This window comes from Terrapene carolina, unplaced genomic scaffold, assembly GCF_002925995.2.
Source record: "Terrapene carolina triunguis isolate 2854851 unplaced genomic scaffold, T_m_triunguis-2.0 Scaffold194, whole genome shotgun sequence".
In the NCBI taxonomy this organism is placed as follows: domain Eukaryota; kingdom Metazoa; phylum Chordata; order Testudines; family Emydidae; genus Terrapene; species Terrapene triunguis.
This window is the reverse complement of record NW_020664545.1, coordinates 3,058,169-3,077,809: the sequence shown is the minus strand read 5'-3', so window position 1 is coordinate 3,077,809 and position 19,641 is coordinate 3,058,169. Positions and strand designations below refer to the sequence as shown.

Sequence of the window (19,641 nt, the reverse complement as noted above, 5' to 3'; positions counted from 1 at the left end):
CCATAGCTGGGACAGAACCCAGGAGTCCGGGCTCCCAGGCTTTAACCCACAGGCCACCCTCCTTCAGGGCAGGGGGCGGGGCCCGTTTCCATGGCGACCCCCGGCCCGTGGGGGGGGAGGGGGGGCTGAGGAAACAGGGCAAGGCGGGAACACCGGGCCAGCCGGCCAGGGCCTGGGGCTCAGCGCACCCCACGGAGCGCCTCGGCTTGGCACAGAGAACTACAGACCCCAGAAGCCCTTGCGGCCTCGGCGTGACCCGGAGAACTATATGTCCCAGAAGCCCTTGCGGCGCCCCAGCCCCGCGTGGCCGCGGGTTGTGATAGGCCCGGCGGCGGGAGCCAATAGGCCCGGGCGTTGTTTGGGGGGACGATGGCTTTCTTCACAGGCCGCCTGGGCCGCCTCTGGCCTCTGCCTCCCGGGGGCAGGTAACGCGCGGCTGCCGGAGACCCCCCCCCCCTCTTCCCCAGGGGGGCTGAGTGGGGGAGGGGCAGGAGAGGGGGAGGCCAGGCCGGGACCTTAAAAGGGGGGACTGGAAATGGGGTGAGGGGCAGGACAGGCTGGGAGGGGGGGCAGGAGAACAGGGACTGGAAATGGGGTGAGGGGGACTCAGGAGGGGGGACAGGAGGTGAGGGGGAGGTCAGGGCAGAAGAAGGGGGACTGGAAATGGGGCAAGGGAGGTCAGGGCAGAAGAAGGGGGACTGGAAATGGGGTGAGGGACAGGAGGTGAGGGGGACAGGGCAGAAAAAGGGGGACTCAGGAGGGGGGACAGGAAGTGAGGGGGAGGTCAGGGCAGAAGAAGGGGGACTGGAAATGGGGTGAGTGGAAGCTGAGGGCAGGAGAGAGGGGGTAAGTGTGGCTGGGAGGAAGGGGTGGGGTGGGGGACCTGGCTGCAGATGGGGAGGATGGGAGATCAGAAGCAGTGATGACTATCTATCTGATCAGAGGGGTGCTGTGTGTCACTGCATTGGCAGAGCCAAGAGAGAGCTGGATGACCACAGTGGGGGGCAGGGGCGTGTGGTACCGTTGGCAAAACTGTGTTGCCGAAGCAGGGCCAGCATCTCTCTTCACTATGTTTGGCTCGAATGAATTATCAGAGGCCCTTATTTAACCAGTTATACCTCCAAAATTGCATTATTAGAATGAAGTCTCAACCCCCCCCCCCACTGTGTTTTACACATGGTGCTTAGATTCCAAACTCTAGGTCATTGTCTTACTTCCTGTTAACCTCTTTCTATTGTTTTTTCACTCTACCAAGATTCTTCCTGCTGCAGCGCGTTGCAGCCTCCCCCTCGCAGCCCAGGACAATTTCCATCCTCTCAGATGCTTTGGGGCAGCCTCCAAGCACCAGCCTGTCCTTCAGATCTGCAGGCATCTTCCAAAGCATCCCTAGACACCTGTCACCATGGAGCCTTCAACAAATACGCACCAAGGCACGCGGGAATGAATATCAACCAAAGAACCTCAAGCGCAAGCGGACCCATGGCTGGATCAAGCGTATTAGAACTCCCAGCGGGATCGAGGTGATCCTCCGACGCATGCTGAAAGGCAGGAAATCGCTGAGCCACTGAGTGTTGTAGCTGCAGGATCTGTTGAGCATGAAATGTTTCAGTCAAGCCTGAATAATCATCCGCAACTCAGACCTTTAGAGTGAACCAGCCTGAGAGTTTGCAGTGACATAGACTTCTCTATGTAACACCCATGAGCGACTGATTATTCCCATCATGTTATAACATGTGGTGAAGAATTATTGAGTGCTACTTTGACAGATGTGGGATGCTGGTTTTCTTTTCCACTGGCTTCACTTGATGGCTAATTATTTTTAATGGCAAAATTATTACAACTGGTGGGAGTAGTTCTAAGGTAAAAATTGTGCATCCATGAGGCATAATTACAAAATAATAAAAAATCATATCAAGCTTCCTGCATTAAGTTTGTTAATGCAAAGCTATAGGGGAAGAAAAACTGTTTTACTTCTCTTTTTTTTTTCTTGTGGGAGTAGCAGGCACACTTTCTTCTTTCTCTAGAAGCCTTAAGGGATGAGTTTTCAATCTGTGGATGTGCAATTGGCGTTAACCACAAAGCAAGGTCTGTGACTATTCCCCAACGTACCCAGCGAACAGTATGCTGTTGACTCCACTCCCCTCTCCCTGTGTTACTCACCAAGGACTCTATCATGCAATGTGCTGAGTGCCCTCAGAGCTATTTGAAGAAAATGAGCACCTTGCATGACTGGAGCCTAAAGCAAGCATGGGGTAGGGTTCTTTTTTCTGTCAGTTTAGGGCCAAATCTTGCAAAGGAATATGTGCCCATGAAGTGTCCCATTGCAGAAAGTGGGGCTCCAGGCAGCCACAGAATCTACTTGCGTAGACTTAATTGCAGGATCTGAACCTAATGGTGGAGCTGCAGTCCTGTTATAAACTATAGCAGCAGTGCATGTTGGTTTTGTTTTCCTGTTGCTCTGTTAGCAAGAATTCCTTTTGTCATTGGGTAAAGATTCCAATGCCCAGCTTCTTAATGGCACCTGAAGAGCGCCCCAACACCTCACTTAGCACACTTTGGCTTAGTTTGCTGCTGTGTGGGGGTGAAATTCACATCTGTGCCCAAGAGCCCATGCAGGGCCCCTCTGCATTGCCTAAGTGTTCCACTTAGTCCCTCAGTTTAACACTCCTGGGAGCATAGGCTTTGCAAAGACCTTCTGTACTGGGGTGAATTTCACACTGAGTGTGAGAGGCTGTGAGAGCTTTTAAGAACAGAATCTACAGTCTATTTTCAGGATTCTCTAAATACATGGATCAAAATGCAGGGTTTGTTCAATTTAAAAAAAAAATGACATTGAATAGAAATGTCCCCATGGTATCTTAGTTTTTAAAATTGTTTTAATTATTTAAACATTCCTCTAAGGTGTTGCAAATGCAAGCAGAAGACAGACTGTAAAGCTGACAAGTTTCAGTTTCCCTCTCCAAGTTTAATGCAGCGTGACAAGTATGCGTGGCTTACTTGAGGGGAAATTAGATGCAAAAACTACCACTAATGCAGCAGTAAAGGTGAGATTCAGGTTCATGATATTCAGGAAATTCCAGAGGTTGAGATTTTCTACCACAAAGTGAATGTAGTCAGATTAACAATCAATACAGGAAGGCCTGGAGCCACAAAGTGTCCATTATAGGTTCCTTACTCTTCAGGGACTGAGCTTGAGATGTCTTGAGCTGATTTTATAAACCTTTCAAGATGACCGTTAAAAATGTTGGCCTTGATACTTTAAAGTGGAGAGGAGCCTGAACCTCTTTGGGACAGCATGTGGGGCAAGGAGTTGGGGCCTGTCTGACACAGCTCTCACACATGTCATCTCCTTCCAGAAGAAGTTCAACAATATAACTTCCTTACCCTGACTCCCTAGCACTGGAGGAATCATATGTAGAAGTCCCCATGAGCACCAGTCATGGTCATTTCCAGAGCCCTCAATTTGAAAAATGGGATCCAGTAGGAGGAAGGTGGTCAGTTGTGCTCTAGAGTCAGCTGTAGGGGAATCTAAGAGCAGAACTAATAATTCAACACACCAAACATCTGACAGCCCCTCTGCCTATGATAAACACAATCAGTTTGGCATGATCCCTGAGAGGATCACTAGCTAGTACAATGGTTGGTACCGTATAAATTCTGTAGCTACTGAGATGGCTGGCTGGGGCGAGCGAGTTTGTTTATGGGGAGGGACCTTGCTTATTTGGTACCTGTTCAAGGAGCACAACATATCTTTTTATTAAAGGTTGTGCTCCTCTCCAGAGGCATGTAGGAAGGGTACAACTTATAAATAGAAGGATTATGTTGCTTTCCTTTTCCCCCGATAACACCGCCTCTGTTTATTGCATTTCAAGCATACTTTAATAATGAAAGAGAAACTGAGGCTGAAGGAAGCTGGATGAATCGGATGATTGGGAATGGGTTACAGTACTTTTTTCCATTTCAGGCTTGGGACTCTTAAGCAAAGACTGCCAGCTGTACATGATTTTTCAGAGTCTTGTGATGTGCAAAAATACTTGCTAGGGCCCAAGACTAATTTTTTTGTGCAAGGATCTCAAAGTACTGTGCTAATTAAGCCTCGCAACCCCCAGTGGCAGAGAGATATTCTCCCTATTTGTCAGAAGAGGAAACTAAGGCACAGGCTGAATTTAAGAAAGGGCTGAGCACCACAGCTTCCATTTAATGGGAGATTCAGGTCTGCAGCACTGCTGAAAAATCCCTTGTCTAAGACCACAGGTGGAATCAGAATTAGAACTCAGCAGCTCCTTGATCTCAGGACAGTGGTTGCGCTTAAAAGGCCCTGGTGCGCTTCCTTGAAATGAAGGGACTCCTACAGAGCATCATTCCAACTGTGTTTATAACCCATGTAATATATGCAGAAAGCAAAGTCCAGTTGAAAAGTCCAGCAAAACACCTGCCAACTCAGCCAGAGAAAGGATGGAAAAAGGCATTAGTAAGAGGCAACTCTGTTTTTATAACATATCTTCTGTCCTTATGTTTTTAATGGATCTTTTGCATGGAATGTGGAGAAATTAGAGGTGGAAGATACTAACACTATCAGATCGGTGGCCAATGCAGGATTGTTTCCCACAGTCTATTTGCCTGGGGTTTGGCGAGTCCTAGTTTTAAATGCCTCTGTTTAGGGAGCTTCCGCTCTTTCTTTCAGGAGTAATTTCTCACAGCCTAATCAAATACTCATCCTTAGGAACTTTCCCCAGTGTTCTGCCTAATGTCCCATTTAGCCCTTATCCAAAGTTTTGTATGAATGGGGTAGCAGCATCTGTTCTTCATATTTTGTTTTTCATCCGATGTCAAGCTGCTTTTTAGGAGTTTAGCTATGATATCTTAAATTGACCTTTGCTGTGACAACTCCTAGGATATGGGACAGGTTCTCAGGAGGTCTTTGTCTCAGTTCATTGCTCCTCATTTTCAAAATTAACCTGAAAATGCTGTTTGCGTTGGTGTTTTTCAGTGTTAGCCCCTTTGCAGAATGCTTCCTCATTTGTAAAATATGGGTCATTCCCCCAGCTAATGGCACCAGTTCCTGTGGAATGGGTATGAAGATTTCCCCTTGTCCCACATGGAAGGTAGTGATGGTGAATCACTTCCCTCAATGGCATTGTTAGTGGCAACAAATGTACACCAGGCCACCAGGAATTTAGCACTGGAGATTGACCAGATGATCCTGTCAGCTGTAATTGCTACAGCAAGTAGAGAACACCTGAGAAAAAGCTTATTTTTGATTATTGATTTAATATTGGTTATTGACTTTTACAGTCTTGATTTACGGTCAGATCTGACAATCCGATCAAGTAGCACTGAACTGTGGATAGAGGGGTTTGCCCAGGCACAGCAACTTGCAAGATCAGTGCTTTATTAATGAATGAGTTCTTAATTATGAGTGCTTGATAATCAATGACTTAATTTGAGTGATTTTGATTATGAAATATTGGTTATTAATGTTTACTATTTGGAATCTATGGCTAAGTTTGATCAAATGGTGGTGGTTATAAGCCATTACTGATAGTTAATTCATTATCATTAGTAACATATAATTGACTAATTATAATTTGAATACTGATGCTTATTAATCATTATCATGTGTTTTTGCATATATCTTACTTATTATTATTAAATACTTGTTTGTTAAGAACGAACCATAAATTATTATTGACCCTGGCAGCAGTCAATGGCCTCCTTCATGGGAAGTGGGAAGCCAGGTGTTCGTTACTGGGACTACAGTTCCCATGAAGCAGCGCGGCCGGCCCCACATCCGGGTACTTTCCTCTTCCTCCCGCGAGCCTTAGGGGCCAGGGCGGGCATTTCCTGCCTCAACCTAAATGGCTATTTTCTTGGCAGCTTTGAGGGACAGGTCCGGTGGCCAATAGGCCTGCAGTCTTGGGCAGAACCACCCAATGGGAGCGTGCGTGTCCGGGCGGAGGGGCGGTCCGGGCAAGGAGGCAAGTTAGGCTGAGGAGTGGGCTTTTAGAAGTTGCCGTGCGGCTGAGGCAGCGGCGGGGAAGATGGTAGGTGGCTTGTGCCCCCCCCCGCCCCCGATACAAAATGGCGGGTGGGGGAGGCGGGGTGCTGGGTCTGCAGCCTCGGTAGCCATGGGGACCTCCAGGGAGAGGGCCCCGCCCCCGGCCTGAGTGGGGCGAGGCTCCCCTGGGGTGGGGCCGCCACGGACACCCCCCCCCCCCCGCCCGCCGGCTGGGCTGTGGGGCAGGCGCCCTGGGGTCCCCTGAGGGGAGGGGGTGTGAGGGGAGACAGCTGCCGCCGCCCTGGGAAGCCCCCCAGCAGCCACGGGCCTCCCCTCTCAGGGCAGAGCCTTCGCCCCCCTGCAACGCCCCCCAGGGCCAGCACCTTCTGCGCCTTGTTTGGGGGGGGCCTTGGTGATGGGGGGGGCTGGGGCAGCCACGGCGCCCAGGGGCCACCCCTGTCCGTCCCCTCCCAGCTCCCCCAAACAGCAGTTTCTGGGCCTGCTTATTCAGGGGGGAGGGGGGATTTTTGGGGTGCGGGGCGTGACTGGGGGAGGGGCTGCAGCCGCCGTAGGCTTCCCCTGGTCGCCTTCCCTTGCAGCCATATGGCCCTTCCTAGGGAAAGGGCTTCAGTGCTTCCTTCCTGGGCCTGGTTAGCAGGGAAGGGGGCTGTGATTCCCCCCCCCCCCCCCCCTTCAGGCCGAAAGCCTGAGGTAGCTGCGCTCGGGGGTGGGGCTCCTGCATCTGCGGTTCTCTCCGCCCCCGGCTTCATCTTCAGCGTCTCCATCCCCAGGGGCCTGATGTGTCTGAGCGGGATTGCTGCGTTCCCTCCTTGGGATGGAGGGACTGGGGCAGATATGGCCTCTCCATCTCTCTGCTTAGAGCTGTGGGCTCCAGCCGTAATGGGATTTTTTTGTCACATTCTCAGGAAACTGCTTGGGGGTGGGGTCTTGCTGACATGGGAGAGGCAGATGCAGCCTTGTCTCTGCCTCCCTCCTCAAAGCAATAGCAGTGGGAAACTAGAGAGAGAATCTCCAGGCAGCAGCGTAGTCACAGATGCATCTGGGGTTACTGCTGTGGCACCTTCCCCCAAAATAAATGGGGAAACGCCTCAAATTTGAGGATCTGTTTCATTTCTTGACTCCTCAGGACATTCCTTAGCTCTCTTGGTTTGACCGGGGCGTTTTCCCTCTTTGCCCTAAGGAAAAGAAAAAGGCAGAAAGCTGAAGTAGAGAAGTGCCCCCCTTTGAATGTGTCGGCAGTTTTTTTAGAATCACTTTTGTTTTCCTGCTAATATCTCCGTTATGGAGGTTGCCCAGTAAACGCTTCCAGTGGTGTTGGAGTTGAATCATTCAAATAACTTCTGCCCTGGGAAAAAATAGGGTGGTGGCTAGTAACCAGGGAAACTCCAGCTCTCACCTTAGCTCCAGTCTAATGGGAACAAGTATCTTGGTGCTGCATGTAGTGTTAAATGACTAGCTAGATTCCTGTTGGCAGGTGTGTAATTCTTTGGCCTGCACAAGTCTGGTGTCCGTCTTGCATTTGTCATTTTTAATTGGAGAAGCTGAACAATGAAACACAATCTGCAGAAATTATTCCTTTAAAGAAGATCCTGCATAATTTTCATACCATTATTTTAATGGCTGTCATTTTGAGGCTTCATCCTATATTTGGACTCTCATAAGCCAAGATACTTAAATGTGGGGACAGCTGTACGTAATCTAGTAGGCACCTAGAAACACACTACCATGAAAGTAATTAACTAGGGTGCCTGCCACCCCTTCTTATTCTGGGGGTGAGGGGAGGGAAGAACTGCTTCTTTTGGATGTTTGATCAGTTTTTATTGCCCTCTGTCAAAATGGATTCCAACTCTGTTCTTTACAATAATTGATTCACTGTTTAAATGGCATTTGTACATTAGTAGGTCAAAATGTATAATGGGGGCATGGCAGAATAATTGAAAACTAATGTTGCTTTAAGCTGTCTTGCAACCTGTCCAAAGCAGTGCTAAGGAGTTTATTTCGCATCTTGGAGAAATATTTAGCCCCCATCTTTAAGTACTTATAATGATTCTCAGTGGGGAAGCAACATTGCTTTTTAGTGGATGAAGGGGAAAGTATGAATGTTAGGAACATATGCTATATGTGATACAATCCCATTTCAGGCCAAGTAGTTTCACTCTTTATGTAGATAGCCTTACTTTAGGACTCATCAGGAGCCAAGACCAGCTTTTCAGTTTTCTGCCACCATTTCCTGAATAAAATGACTAGTTCTGTTCTATATATTTTGTGTAAAGTCAAGGAGTGCTACAGAAACGTGTTGATGTCTTGGGGTCCTACATGATTAGAAAGTACAGTTTTCCTCTCCCAAACTTTAAACTTTTTCTTTTTACAGTGACTAGTTGCAATTATTGATCGATTCCTTCTTGGTCAGGTCTCCAGCAGTATAGTTGTTGGGAGAAATGGTTTTCTAAATTTGCAGCTTGACCCAACTTTTTTCTTTTTGCAGAACCCTTGAAATGTGTGTCTGCCTGAATGTATCCAATGAGCCTATTCAGGTGTGGTGTAGAGAGAGACAATCAAAGATAGGTGGATTGGGCTAGAGCCCGTTTCACATTTTGAAACGGGGGTTGAGCTGTAGCTTATTAAATACCTGAAGTAGCGTAAAATATTATTGATAAATAATTACACTTTCAGGTTATTTTTTGTTATGTGTCAAATAATAGTCTGAGTTCGCTGTAATATAATGACTCAAAGGCTTTTCTGCCTGGGCCTAGCCTAATGTAATGGTGCAAATATTCCGTTTCTTGCAACAAAGTGCAGTGAAAGGCTGAACAAAATTAAATGGTTTGGAGTGGGATGTGTTCATAATTCTCCACTCTAAATAAACAGAGTAAGAAACATACCTGGGAATTTTGATCAATTCCAATCAAATACTCACTAGCTCTAGTATGTAAGAACTCAATTCTCAATTCTAAACGGGGTGAAATGGGATTCTAAGTCAGTGAAATATGCCTGGATGTTAGTAAGAGTAATAATACTAAGGGGATCTATATCCTTTTCGCAGTCATGAAACTTTCAGATTGAGTGTTCTGTAATCAAAACCAACCTTGGGAGGTAAATGAAAGAAGGTAAACAAAGCAGCCCATCAGAGGAGGCATAACAGTTGGCGCGCACAGCAGAATCTGAAAACAAGTTTAGGCTCTACTGGAATAGAAATAAAGACCAATTTACATCGTGCTTTCATTGTGCTAGTCATTGTACAGAGAAACAAGAACCTGCCCTGAAGAGCTGGCAAGCGCTAGATAGACACGGCAGATAAACGGTGGGAGAAAGGAAGTAGTATTGTCCCCATTTTACAGATGGGCAAAAGAGGTTAGTTATTTGCTCATGGTCGCACAAAGAGTCTGTGGCAGAACTGGAAACTGAGACCCAATTGGTTGAGTCTAAGGTCTTGGCTACACTGGCGCTGTACAGCGCTGCAACTTGCTGCGCTCAGGGGTGTGAAAAAACACCCTGCTGAGCGCAGCGAGTACAGCGCTGTAAAGTGCCAGTCTAATCAGTGCCTGGAGCGCTGCACGCTCGCTCGCAGCGCTGCAAGCTACTCCCCTCGAGAGGTGGAGTACATACAGCGCTGCGAGAGCTCTCTCGCAGCGCTGGCGGCGCGACTACACTCGCACTTCACAGCCGCGGCAGCGCTGTGAAGTCCTGAGTATAGCCAAGGCCTCAGTCCAGTGCTGTAATCACAGGACTATTTTTCTCCTAAAACCAAGCTTGGGAGGGGATACATTTGGAAACCTTAATGTAATTAACTTTTCTTAAAACAAGATCAAAGTATAAATAGTGCTTCGGAGACTTCCTGACTGGAGCCCATTGCTTTGAATAAGCTATGACAGTTACAAACAGAAAAGTAATTGTTCCCGTTAAGAGATTTTTAGCTCCTTCCACAACAGCAGCATTGCAGGAGGACTCTATCTTCTCCTTGTTGCACGTGACATGGGTTGAATAACTCGGCTCATTAGAATTATCTGCTTCTTTGCTAATCTTTAGAGTTGCTTCTAAACAATATAATATATTAAGCTTATATTGTAAGTTCTGGGGCAGGATCTGTCTCTTTGTTACGTGCATGTGTTATGCCTAGCATAATGGGGCCATAATCCTTGACTGGGGCCTCTAGGCTTGACTCCAGTGCAGATATTAAATCTGCTTTTAGAGATAGGGGTTTAGGCTAGTTATTTTCCTTCATGGCCTTTCATACACTCATCTTCCTTACTTATTTTAAGGACCCACAATTCATAAATCAGGACCCCATGGTAATAAGCACTGTACAAACACAAAAAAAGACAATTCCTTCCCCAAAGAGCATACTTAATGGCTTCTTGTCATATCTGTCCCCTTGCTTCCTGCTACTTAAAAGATGCAGCTGTTGTCAGGAGTCTTTCTTTGCGCTAGATATGTTGTGACTGAAGAGGCTTCAGAGTGGTTCTGGATCTGGTATACTGTTGAGTTGATTACCATAATGCCCCTTTTATTGCTTTTAAGACAAACACCCCTCCATCCATATGGGTTTAGCTTGGTTAACTGGGGGTAAAGGGCCTCTTCAGGGCCACTGCTGCTGTTATGCTGGAATGCTTCCCGTGAGGCAATGCTGCTGTTGGTCAAGTGTGTTACTCTGCTATGAAGACTGAACCAGACCTCCTCAAGAACTTGGGATTCTTTGCATGGAAGTCACCACGGATTGTGGGCCGGATCCTGCACACAATTACCATTGACCCCACCAGGAGTTACCTCTGTGCAAGGGCTGCAGGATTAGGCCATTGAGGCTGTGTAGTTCTTTTGCCTTCCTGAGACTGGCTCCTTTGTGTTTATGCAGCTCTAGTAACAGCTGTCAGTTTGACACTGCATCCTAGGCCTCCTCTGTGCTGAGGATTTTATCTGCTGGTGTAGCTATACTGGAGTAGGCACCTAGTGTGCAGATGGTGTGTAGCGAGTTGCACTGGTAAGTTCCATCGGACAGGTTTACATATATTCATATATTCTAGGGGGTTGCTTCAGTGTAGCTACCTTGTTTGAGAACTCAGCTCATTTTAATGAGTAAACACCCTTTGTAGAACGACTATGATGTATTAGGTGGAAGGTTAATAGGTCCGCTGTCAGGTTCCCCCACTTTTCAGGCCTTAACAAATCCAGAGTGTTGGCATTAAGGATGCGTTTTGGCTGTTGAGATCTTTTAGATAGATGGCTGCTTGCTACAGGTTGGGCAAATTAATTCTTTCCTACTTAATCCCTTTGCTTTACTGAGTACACAGTGATTCAGTATTTCATTGTGCAGTTACAGGTCTGTCTCTAAGTAAAACTCAAAGATACAGTCAAGTCAGAATTGACCCAGAACTTTAGCAAAGTGAAACCAAAATAAATGCTTGTGATTTTTTTTTTAATTTAATTAAACTTTGCAACTCAAACGTAACAGCATTGTACTAGTGCATATGAGCCAAGAAATCAAAGCTGCTTGTATGTAAAAGTAAAAATGTCTGATCTATTTTCATTGTTCAAGCTGAGGTTCAAAAGAGTATGCAACATAAATAGCAAAAATGTAAATAGATCAAGTTTTGTTTTAATCTAACCTATCTAAAAGCGCTAATTTTCTTTAAATGATTAACTTGACAATTGCCCCCTTTTAAATCAGTCATTATGCTTCTTAAGAAGTGATTTCCCCAGTTTACCATCTTAGTCTTAAAAATGAGACCTTACTGCACATCTACATTTAACTAGTTTTGTTGTTGTTTTTTTAAAAAAGCCCTCGCCATCAAAATGGATGTAGCTACAACAGAGCCTTTCACTGGAGATTCATAAGTCACTTAAGTTGGGGAAATAGAGATGAGACGTACACATAGGACTGCAGGATCTGTCTTAAGAAAACCAATGTTCATTCTGAATATTTGGTATTTGACCTCGTAGCTGTCAACATACTTCTAAATGGTTTAAAAAAAAAAAAAAGAAAGGCATTATTGACATGTGCAACTCCCTTGATCTTTTTGCTCATCTACTATTTTTATTCTTTACTTGCTTCACTGTTTAACCAAAGCTGTCTTCTGTCATTTTAGGCAGATTTTTTGAAAGGATTACCAGTTTACAACAAAAGCAACTTCAGTAGATTTCATGCAGACTCTGTATGTAAAGCATCCGTGAGTATTATATCTAAATTCAATCTCTCAGGAGATGATCTGTTTGCAATGAAGTCTTGCAGAGTTGCAGAGGACACTGGTGCTTCGTATGGCCTCTAACTGGGCCTTGGGTCTCTTAAAATAAGTTATTACTGGTATCATCATGAGCTACGACTGCTTATCTGAGATTGGAATACCAGGAGAGGAGATTTCCCAGATTTCCCAGTTAATGTACTTCAGAAAAATGCAATATCAGCAGAGCCAAAGCTGTGTGGCATTCCCGCCCCATGTTTTTACGCTCTTAGTTTAACATTGGGACTGGGGCGCATATATGATAAATGGACCTCTTTTTACATGTGAAAGAATTTGCAGCTGCATGGTACAGTGAGACTGTGGTATGCTGCATTGTCACAATTTTATAGCATTGCAGTTGAGATGAACTTGCTGTCAGGACTGAGATAGTTCAGCAGCCTTAGTTGTATGTGGAAATTTGGTGGTTTTTTTATGTTTTCCTCTGCACTGTAACCATTCTAATACTTCTACAGAACAGAAGACCGTCAGTATATCTTCCCACAAGGGAATATCCATCTGAACAAAGTAAGTATGCTCCTTCTGTTTGAAGCTTCAAGTGTACTAGAACTTTTATTTTGTGTTTAATATTAAACGTTTGGCATGTGCTCAATCTCATTTGATAGCACAAAACAGAATTGTGTTTTTAAAGCTGTGTCAGATTTAAGTGGCTCGAAAGAGTACAGATGCTTAACTTTTGTGTCCGCTTTTGCACATCTTTTTCTCTATCCTTATTGAATGATTGTAAGGACAATTAAAACGACAGTAATGCTGTCACTCCTTTTTAAAAGGTTCACTACCTGTATGAAGTCTTGGTCACTGTAGTTTGTTTTAAATGTTATCTCTTAGAAATGCCTTCAGAGAGTTTTTTCTTTCTTCAACAGTCATAGTAACAGAAAAGACAAACATACTTTTGCGTTATCTACATCAGCAATGGGACAAAAAGGTATGAAGTTTTATATTTAAAAATAGTCATATCTGGTTTTAAAGTGCAATTTGTTTTGGTTGCTTCTACTGTGAGACCACCAATGCCTGTAATTAGTGATGGGGAAAAATACATAGATACTAAATCAAGTGCAAGACTGAGCCAACCCTGGGTTTCTCAATTCTACCAGAAGGTGCTTGTGGTAAATTTTCTATCCGTGGTAGACTTTGTTCTCACTCTTCATGTAACTCAAAGAGGAAAGATGGTCCAATGACTAAGGCAATAGCTTAGAATTGGGAGGTCTCAGTTTGATTTTGCCACAGACTTTCTGCATGACCTTGGGCAAGTCACTTAGCCTCTTTGTGCCTCAGTTCCCCATTTGAGACCATAGTCTTTTATTAAACTGATAGTATAGGAGAGTGGGAGCCACGACTCCTGGGTTCTTTTTCTGGCTCTGCTGTTGACACATTCAAAGGCACCCAGTGAATCATTTCCACATACTGACCTGTAAAATCATATATCTTGCTTACCTCACAGGGTCACATTAATAGTACATGCCAGGTATACATGTGCTATAAAAAGTTCCTAGCACACACCCTGCCTCCGAGTTTGTGCTCTACAGGCACAAGTGGGTACAATACAAGACACGCACAGTGAGGAATGGTCATAGCCACAAAGCTTCCCAGAGCAGATGTAACTTCAGAATGTGTGTGTTTGGGAGGAGTACACGAAGGCTGTTCCAGAGGCACAGAGCAGCAAGAAAGCAGGTCGGAGGCTGGGAGTGGGTGAAGGAGAGACAGGGAGCAACTGAGAGAAGTTTGGGCCAAGCATAGAGATGGAGGAGGAGTTGAAAGGAGAAACATAGATGGGAGCAGAGTTGTCAGGAGTCTGAAGCTGATAATGAGGTGCTTCAGAGTGATGATGGAAGCCAGTTGGGAGGTTTGAGAAGTTCAGAGACTGAATCAGAGCAACAGGAGAAAAAGAGGGTCTTATTAAAGTTTATAAAGCACTTGAGATCCTTGGAATAAAAAGAAGCTAAGAACAAAGGATTGTCCTTTAGCAGCCCTGCTGGGGCAGGAGAGCATTTTACAGGGACAATTCAGTATATAATATAGTCCAGCTTTGGACAGAACTCTGGTGTTCACGAGAAGATGCCTCTGCTAGTTCATCTACATCAGCATCTTCCCTCCCAAAGACCTTTACCAACTACTTATGCAAGACGTATCATTCAGTACGGAAATGTAGCCGTCTCTGGAGAGGAATGTTGTGGAGGACTTCATTGATGTACCTTTCTCTTTGCTTCAATCAGAATGCAGCAAAGAAGAGAGATCAAGAGCAAGTGGAAATAGAAGGTGAGAATTCGGCACCACCACGGAAAATTGCTCGGACAGACAGCCAGGACATGAATGAGGACACTTAAACTCTTGCTCTCTCCTACACTATTTTGCAGGCGCTTCCTGTTTTGTCTCAAAATGTGTAAATTTCCATGCCCCTTCCCCCCCCCCCCCACTATGCAGCCCAAACCACTTCTGACTTCATAGGAGCCAATGTATTTATTTTTTCTCCAGTTTTTATTTATGCTGTAAAACGTACGGAGCAATCGATGGTGGAACAAGTCAGCAAATGATGTAGTGTAACTTTAATCCTTTTTAAAAAAAACATACATTATCACTTTTTCAGATTTCGTTAAATCTGTTGCTTAATTAACCCAGTTTGCCATGGAAGCCTGGAGAGGAGACATGAATTTACGGCATGCAAATTCCAGTGGTATAGGCTTTCTGATCCATATACCCACTGGTATATTACAGTAGTCAACTCTGTATTGGCTGTAACCAGTCTAGCAGTAATTTTGCGGGGGCCTCATCCACTCTGAAATGTGGATCCTAAAATCAGCACTGTACTAAGAAATCCTGGGGGTCATTTAGGGTTATGCTGATTTTATGAAACGTGGTCAACTTGATAGAACAGTTGTGGGTTTTTTGTTCAGCAGCATATGTTGTCACACGCATCAATGGTCATGGAGAATTCAAGTGACAGGTGTGTTGCTTTGGTTGCTCTTACATTTTAACAGCCTTTTGGTCTTGAATGGACTGGTATGTGCAACTTCTCCATTGGAATAAAAAGGATACTTCTATCCTACTGAGTATTTGATCAACAGTGTCTTTAAAATGGCACCAGGTGGAATGGAATTGGTAGGTCTACCTTATAATCTTGTTTGTTAAATTTGAGAATCAAATTGGGTACAGCTTGGCATCTAGATTGGCTATTTCCTTTCTCTCAACCAGCGATTCTGAAAAATCGTATATTGCATGACTGGAGCTGAGTCCAGGACTTCTGGATGCAAAGTAGCTGAACAAAATGAGCTTCTACAGTCTATATTAAAGACAGACCCTCTTTCATTTGGACAATGACAGTTCAGTGCCTGTCACCGGTAACCCTTTGCTGACTATCTTCAGTAGGAGCCAAATACAAAACCCTCAAGATGTCTAAGTGGAGTCAAAGGAAACCAGCCTAGTTGATTGAAGGTGGTGAAGGTGTGTGTCTCTCACTATTGACTGTCCATTCCGCTTTTAATGTGAAAAGCAGAGTCTGTCGTTTTTAGGTTGAAATCTAGATTGTTGCCTTCCATTGCTCTTTTCCCAGCATCTCTGCTCATCCGCAAATTCTAAACAAACTGAGTCCAGAAGCCATGTGAGCCTCTTTCTAGAAAACCATGGGTAAGCCTAGTTCTGTAGGGAGTTTGACCATGGTGGTTAAACTCAGATGAAAGACTTGTGAAGACAGGGCTCGTGCCGCCACCTTCACTATTGTGTCCCAATCAGGCCAGTGGACAGAGTAAAAGCATGATGGGAGTGAAAGCCATCAGCAGCACAGTTTATCTTATGAGACAGGACTTTGTGAGGAGCAGGATATAGCCTCACTTATTGCTGCAGTTTTACAAGTATGTACAAGGCGCTAAGCTCTGATTCTAGTATTAGTCATCTCACTTTTTCAGTGAAGATCATTAAGGTATTTAGACCTAAAATTGTACCTGCCCTTAAAATAGCTACATTTTGCTGCAGCAGTGCCCCTCCAGATTATCAGGTTAAAACACCAGCTGTGTTGGTGAGGACGAAAATATGGTTTTACAATTTTGTGTTCTCCTGGCAATTGCAACTTAACAGAACTCCTTTACCCAGAGCTGTGCTGCCAAAAAAGATGCTGTTGTGTGAAATGCGAGAAGTAAACGGAAAATGCTGTGTTAGCTTCAAGGGCATGTTAAAAGGTTTGTCAGATACCAAAGGAGGAAATGGGCGTAGTGCCGATGACAAAAGTTTAACCAATGCTGTGTTTTTAGCTACATTTGAGAGTTCCAGCCTCATTTGTCAAGTGCTGTTTAATTCCTTACTAAGAGAGAATTTGGAGCTTTGCTGACCTCTCTGCTACAGCAAGTGAAGTACAATTAAAGAGTTGGCAGTTCCATCCTGTTCTTTACCCCCATCTTTGTTCCCTTTACAGTAAATGGGACCTTGCTGGTAGCGGAGCCTTTGAAATCTTACAAATAAGGATTTTTTTGTTTAATTTACCAAAAATCTCTGCAATTCACACTCTTAGGGGGGGGGAAATATTTGGCAAAGAGAAAAAAATAGTTGCCTTTAATTTCCTGAGAGCAAGTCTGAAGCAATGGGGAAAAAAACAGTACTTAAACAAAAATTCTTGAGTGTCCTTTCAATCAAACTATTGCATTTTGTTTTTGATGTTAACTGTACACAAGCAGCATAGATTTCTGATGCTCTCAAACAGGTATCGTTGCATTTTACTGAAAGTTTTGATAGTCTTGCTCAGCTGGTCAGAGTTATCTAATCTGAACTGAAAGCCTCCTCCCTCACCATCCAGTTTCCATGCTGCTAACGGCTTGAAAATGCCATCCTCAAGCTGCCAGACATTCAAAATGTTTCCACTGCTGTTTAATACATGTGTATCGGGTTTGTGTTGCATGTGAAAACCCTCCCAGCCAATTGATTGTCTGGTGTCTTAGGCAAATCATACGTTAAACAGAGATCCAGAACTTCTCCAACAGTGTTCAGTTTGTATAATATGTAGCTCCTCTAATACTTTCTGATTATCCTGTTACAAAGTGACTGGGATTTAGTGACCCTTAACGGGTATTTTGTATATGTCCGCATAGTGGTATTTTTATTGTTTCTAGTATTGATGTATATTGTACAAAGTTTTTATAAAACTTTAGAAGCTTGTCAAAAGGATCAGAAGAGAATTTTTGGAGTGAATAGTGTGACTCTTAGCAGAAATGGGAGCTGCAGGAACATATTTCCCTCTTTATTTCAATGAGAAGTGTAGAGGACGCTGGATCCTAGGAATGGCCTAGCAAGCATCTGCTCTCCCCTGCAAGGCAGATTGCTCCTGTACTGGATAGCATTGAAGTTTGTGCCGTCTCTCTGTTTAGCAATCCCTCGGAGCGATTGGATGTGATGGGTAAATCTCAGTTATTTCAATGGTAACCATTGCCTTTTTTTTTAAACAAAGCCTGGATGTAGTGGGTGTTATCACAAGATTAGTGACTGACAAGGCAAAACCAAAGATGTCTTAAACTAACTCCAGATATCAAATGTTGACTTCAGAGGAGTGTTTGAAGGGGTTTTATTCTCTTCCCCTCCCCTGACTCCTAATCAACTTTAAAAGGTATTGAAGTTTGAAAGGGAAGTTGTTTATTTTTTAAAATAAATAAACCTTGGCACATGTTCCATTCCAGTGGTCATAAGTGGTCACATCTGCTCTGCAAAGGCCCTATTTATTTGTATCCATGGTTGGCTCTTCAGACTTGCCAGTTGCTTTATTTTATCTGTGTACATTGTTCAGTGTTCAAGACATTTCCTTGAGCAAACACAGGGACATGCAAAGGAATACGGCAAATACTGCTGAGGGAGGATGATCTGTTTTGAGTAAAACTGGCAGGCTGGTAAGGGCCACTACTGTTGGTGCTTAGAGTCTGAGAATGTTTTCAAATGCTGTTACTCATAAGAGCACTGAATCCATACTCCGTTACAAACGAAGCTACAATGGTGATCAGAAACATTGTGAAAACCCTGCTGGACGGGGTGTGTTTGTGAGGAAGAATCGACCAATTCCCCTGTCTGTTTAAAACTTGGGCTAGACTCTGACCTATTTTCCCAGCCTAGCCAGGGCATGAGGCTTTAGCACGGGTAGGGGATGTCTACGCTGCAATGAAAAACTCACAGCTGGCTTAGCCTAAGGGGCTGTTTAATTGTGCTGGAGCCCAGGCTCTAGGACCCTGCGAGGTAGGAGGTTCATAGAGCTCAGGCTGTAGCCCAAACAGCTACACCACAACTAAACAGCCCCTTAGCCTGAGCCCCACAAGCCCGATCAGCTGGCATGGGCCAGCCTTGGGTGTCTAATTGCAGGATAAACGTACTCTTAGAGGGCAGGGTGCAGATTCACCAGTACTACTAAAATGGAACTGTTGTAACCAGGTTCACTGACAACCGCTGGTCCCCTAACACTTGTAGCTGTCGTGTAGATTGGGCCTTAAGTACCAAACCATACAAGCTGAAAGCATGTTAAGACCCAGGTGCTGAGCGTGGGTCTGGCTGACCCTGCAGAGTGGCGTGTAATTCTTTGAACACTGTTTACTATGGTCTGGAGCTCCAGAGAGGATGAGGGCCTATGTATCAATCTGTATGCTATTTGCATTGTTCAAAGAAATCTCTTGTGTACAGTCTGTCACTTGGGGGGGGCGGTGGTTTAAGCCTACTGAATCGAAGTACTGCTTTTTGTTTGCTTTTCTTGGGGGCTACAGGGTTTAGAAGCTCCCGGATTCTTGTTGGCTGGTGTCTCTTTCTCCAGGCATCATGACTCTTGTGCCTTATACAGTAATTCAGTTGTTAACACTTGGACTGTTTCCTGTGTTGGGGCAGAATTTTGGGGGCTTGCTGGAAAAATCCTAAATCTGCTTCTGCAGTAGCTAGGATTACTTTAGAGGAGCTCATTTCAGAATATACCTTTTGAAAATCGATCGGACTAAGCAGAAGTTGACGATGTATATCGTGGACTGGTCATACAAATGGGCCTCGGTCATAAGCAAAGCTGCCATTTACCATCTAGCATTAGTCTGTTTATACCACTAATGTGACTTTATTTTTCTGTTTAAAAGATATGCTTCTTTCTTTTTAGTTTTGCAACTATACTTTATATAATGGCCTTTTCTTTCCCTGATTTATTGACTGGCATCTGGCAGCAGGGAAGTCATGCTACACTATGGCTTTGACTGGAAGGATTCTTGATGATTGTCCTCTGTAACTTTTGTGTGTTATAACTTCCGATGTATAAAAAGTGTGTGTGATTTTTTGTTTTTAGAGGGCCAGGTGTATTTGGGTTGGGGGGGGGGGGGGGGGGGGGGGGGGGGGGGGGGAGTTTGAGGATTAGGTTGATAAACATGCCCAATAAAGGATACTGCATCATTTGTTTACTCA

The 19,641-nt window shown here is 44.7% G+C and overlaps 2 protein-coding genes across 3 annotated transcripts; both read left to right on the top strand.

Annotated features, from left to right (window-relative positions):
* The first annotated feature begins 327 nt into the window (after positions 1-327).
* On the top strand, positions 328-1,916 carry MRPL34 (mitochondrial ribosomal protein L34). Its single transcript, XM_026654980.1, has 2 exons — positions 328-425; positions 1,256-1,916. The coding sequence occupies exons 1-2, from the start codon at positions 370-372 to the stop codon at positions 1,566-1,568; spliced, it is 369 nt and encodes a 122-aa protein (XP_026510765.1). The 5' UTR covers positions 328-369; the 3' UTR covers positions 1,569-1,916.
* A 1,020-nt stretch (positions 1,917-2,936) lies between these two features.
* Positions 2,937-17,663, top strand: DDA1 (DET1 and DDB1 associated 1). Of its 2 annotated transcripts, none has more exons than XM_024219081.3 (5): positions 2,937-4,471; positions 12,100-12,180; positions 12,705-12,756; positions 13,113-13,174; positions 14,463-17,663. In XM_024219081.3, the coding sequence occupies exons 1-5, from the start codon at positions 4,337-4,339 to the stop codon at positions 14,571-14,573; spliced, it is 441 nt and encodes a 146-aa protein (XP_024074849.1). In that variant the 5' UTR covers positions 2,937-4,336; the 3' UTR covers positions 14,574-17,663. The 2 variants fall into 2 exon arrangements, with proteins under 2 accessions (XP_024074849.1, XP_024074848.1); XM_024219080.3 differs by lacking the exon at positions 2,937-4,471 and adding an exon at positions 5,968-6,044.
* The last annotated feature ends 1,978 nt before the right edge of the window (positions 17,664-19,641 follow it).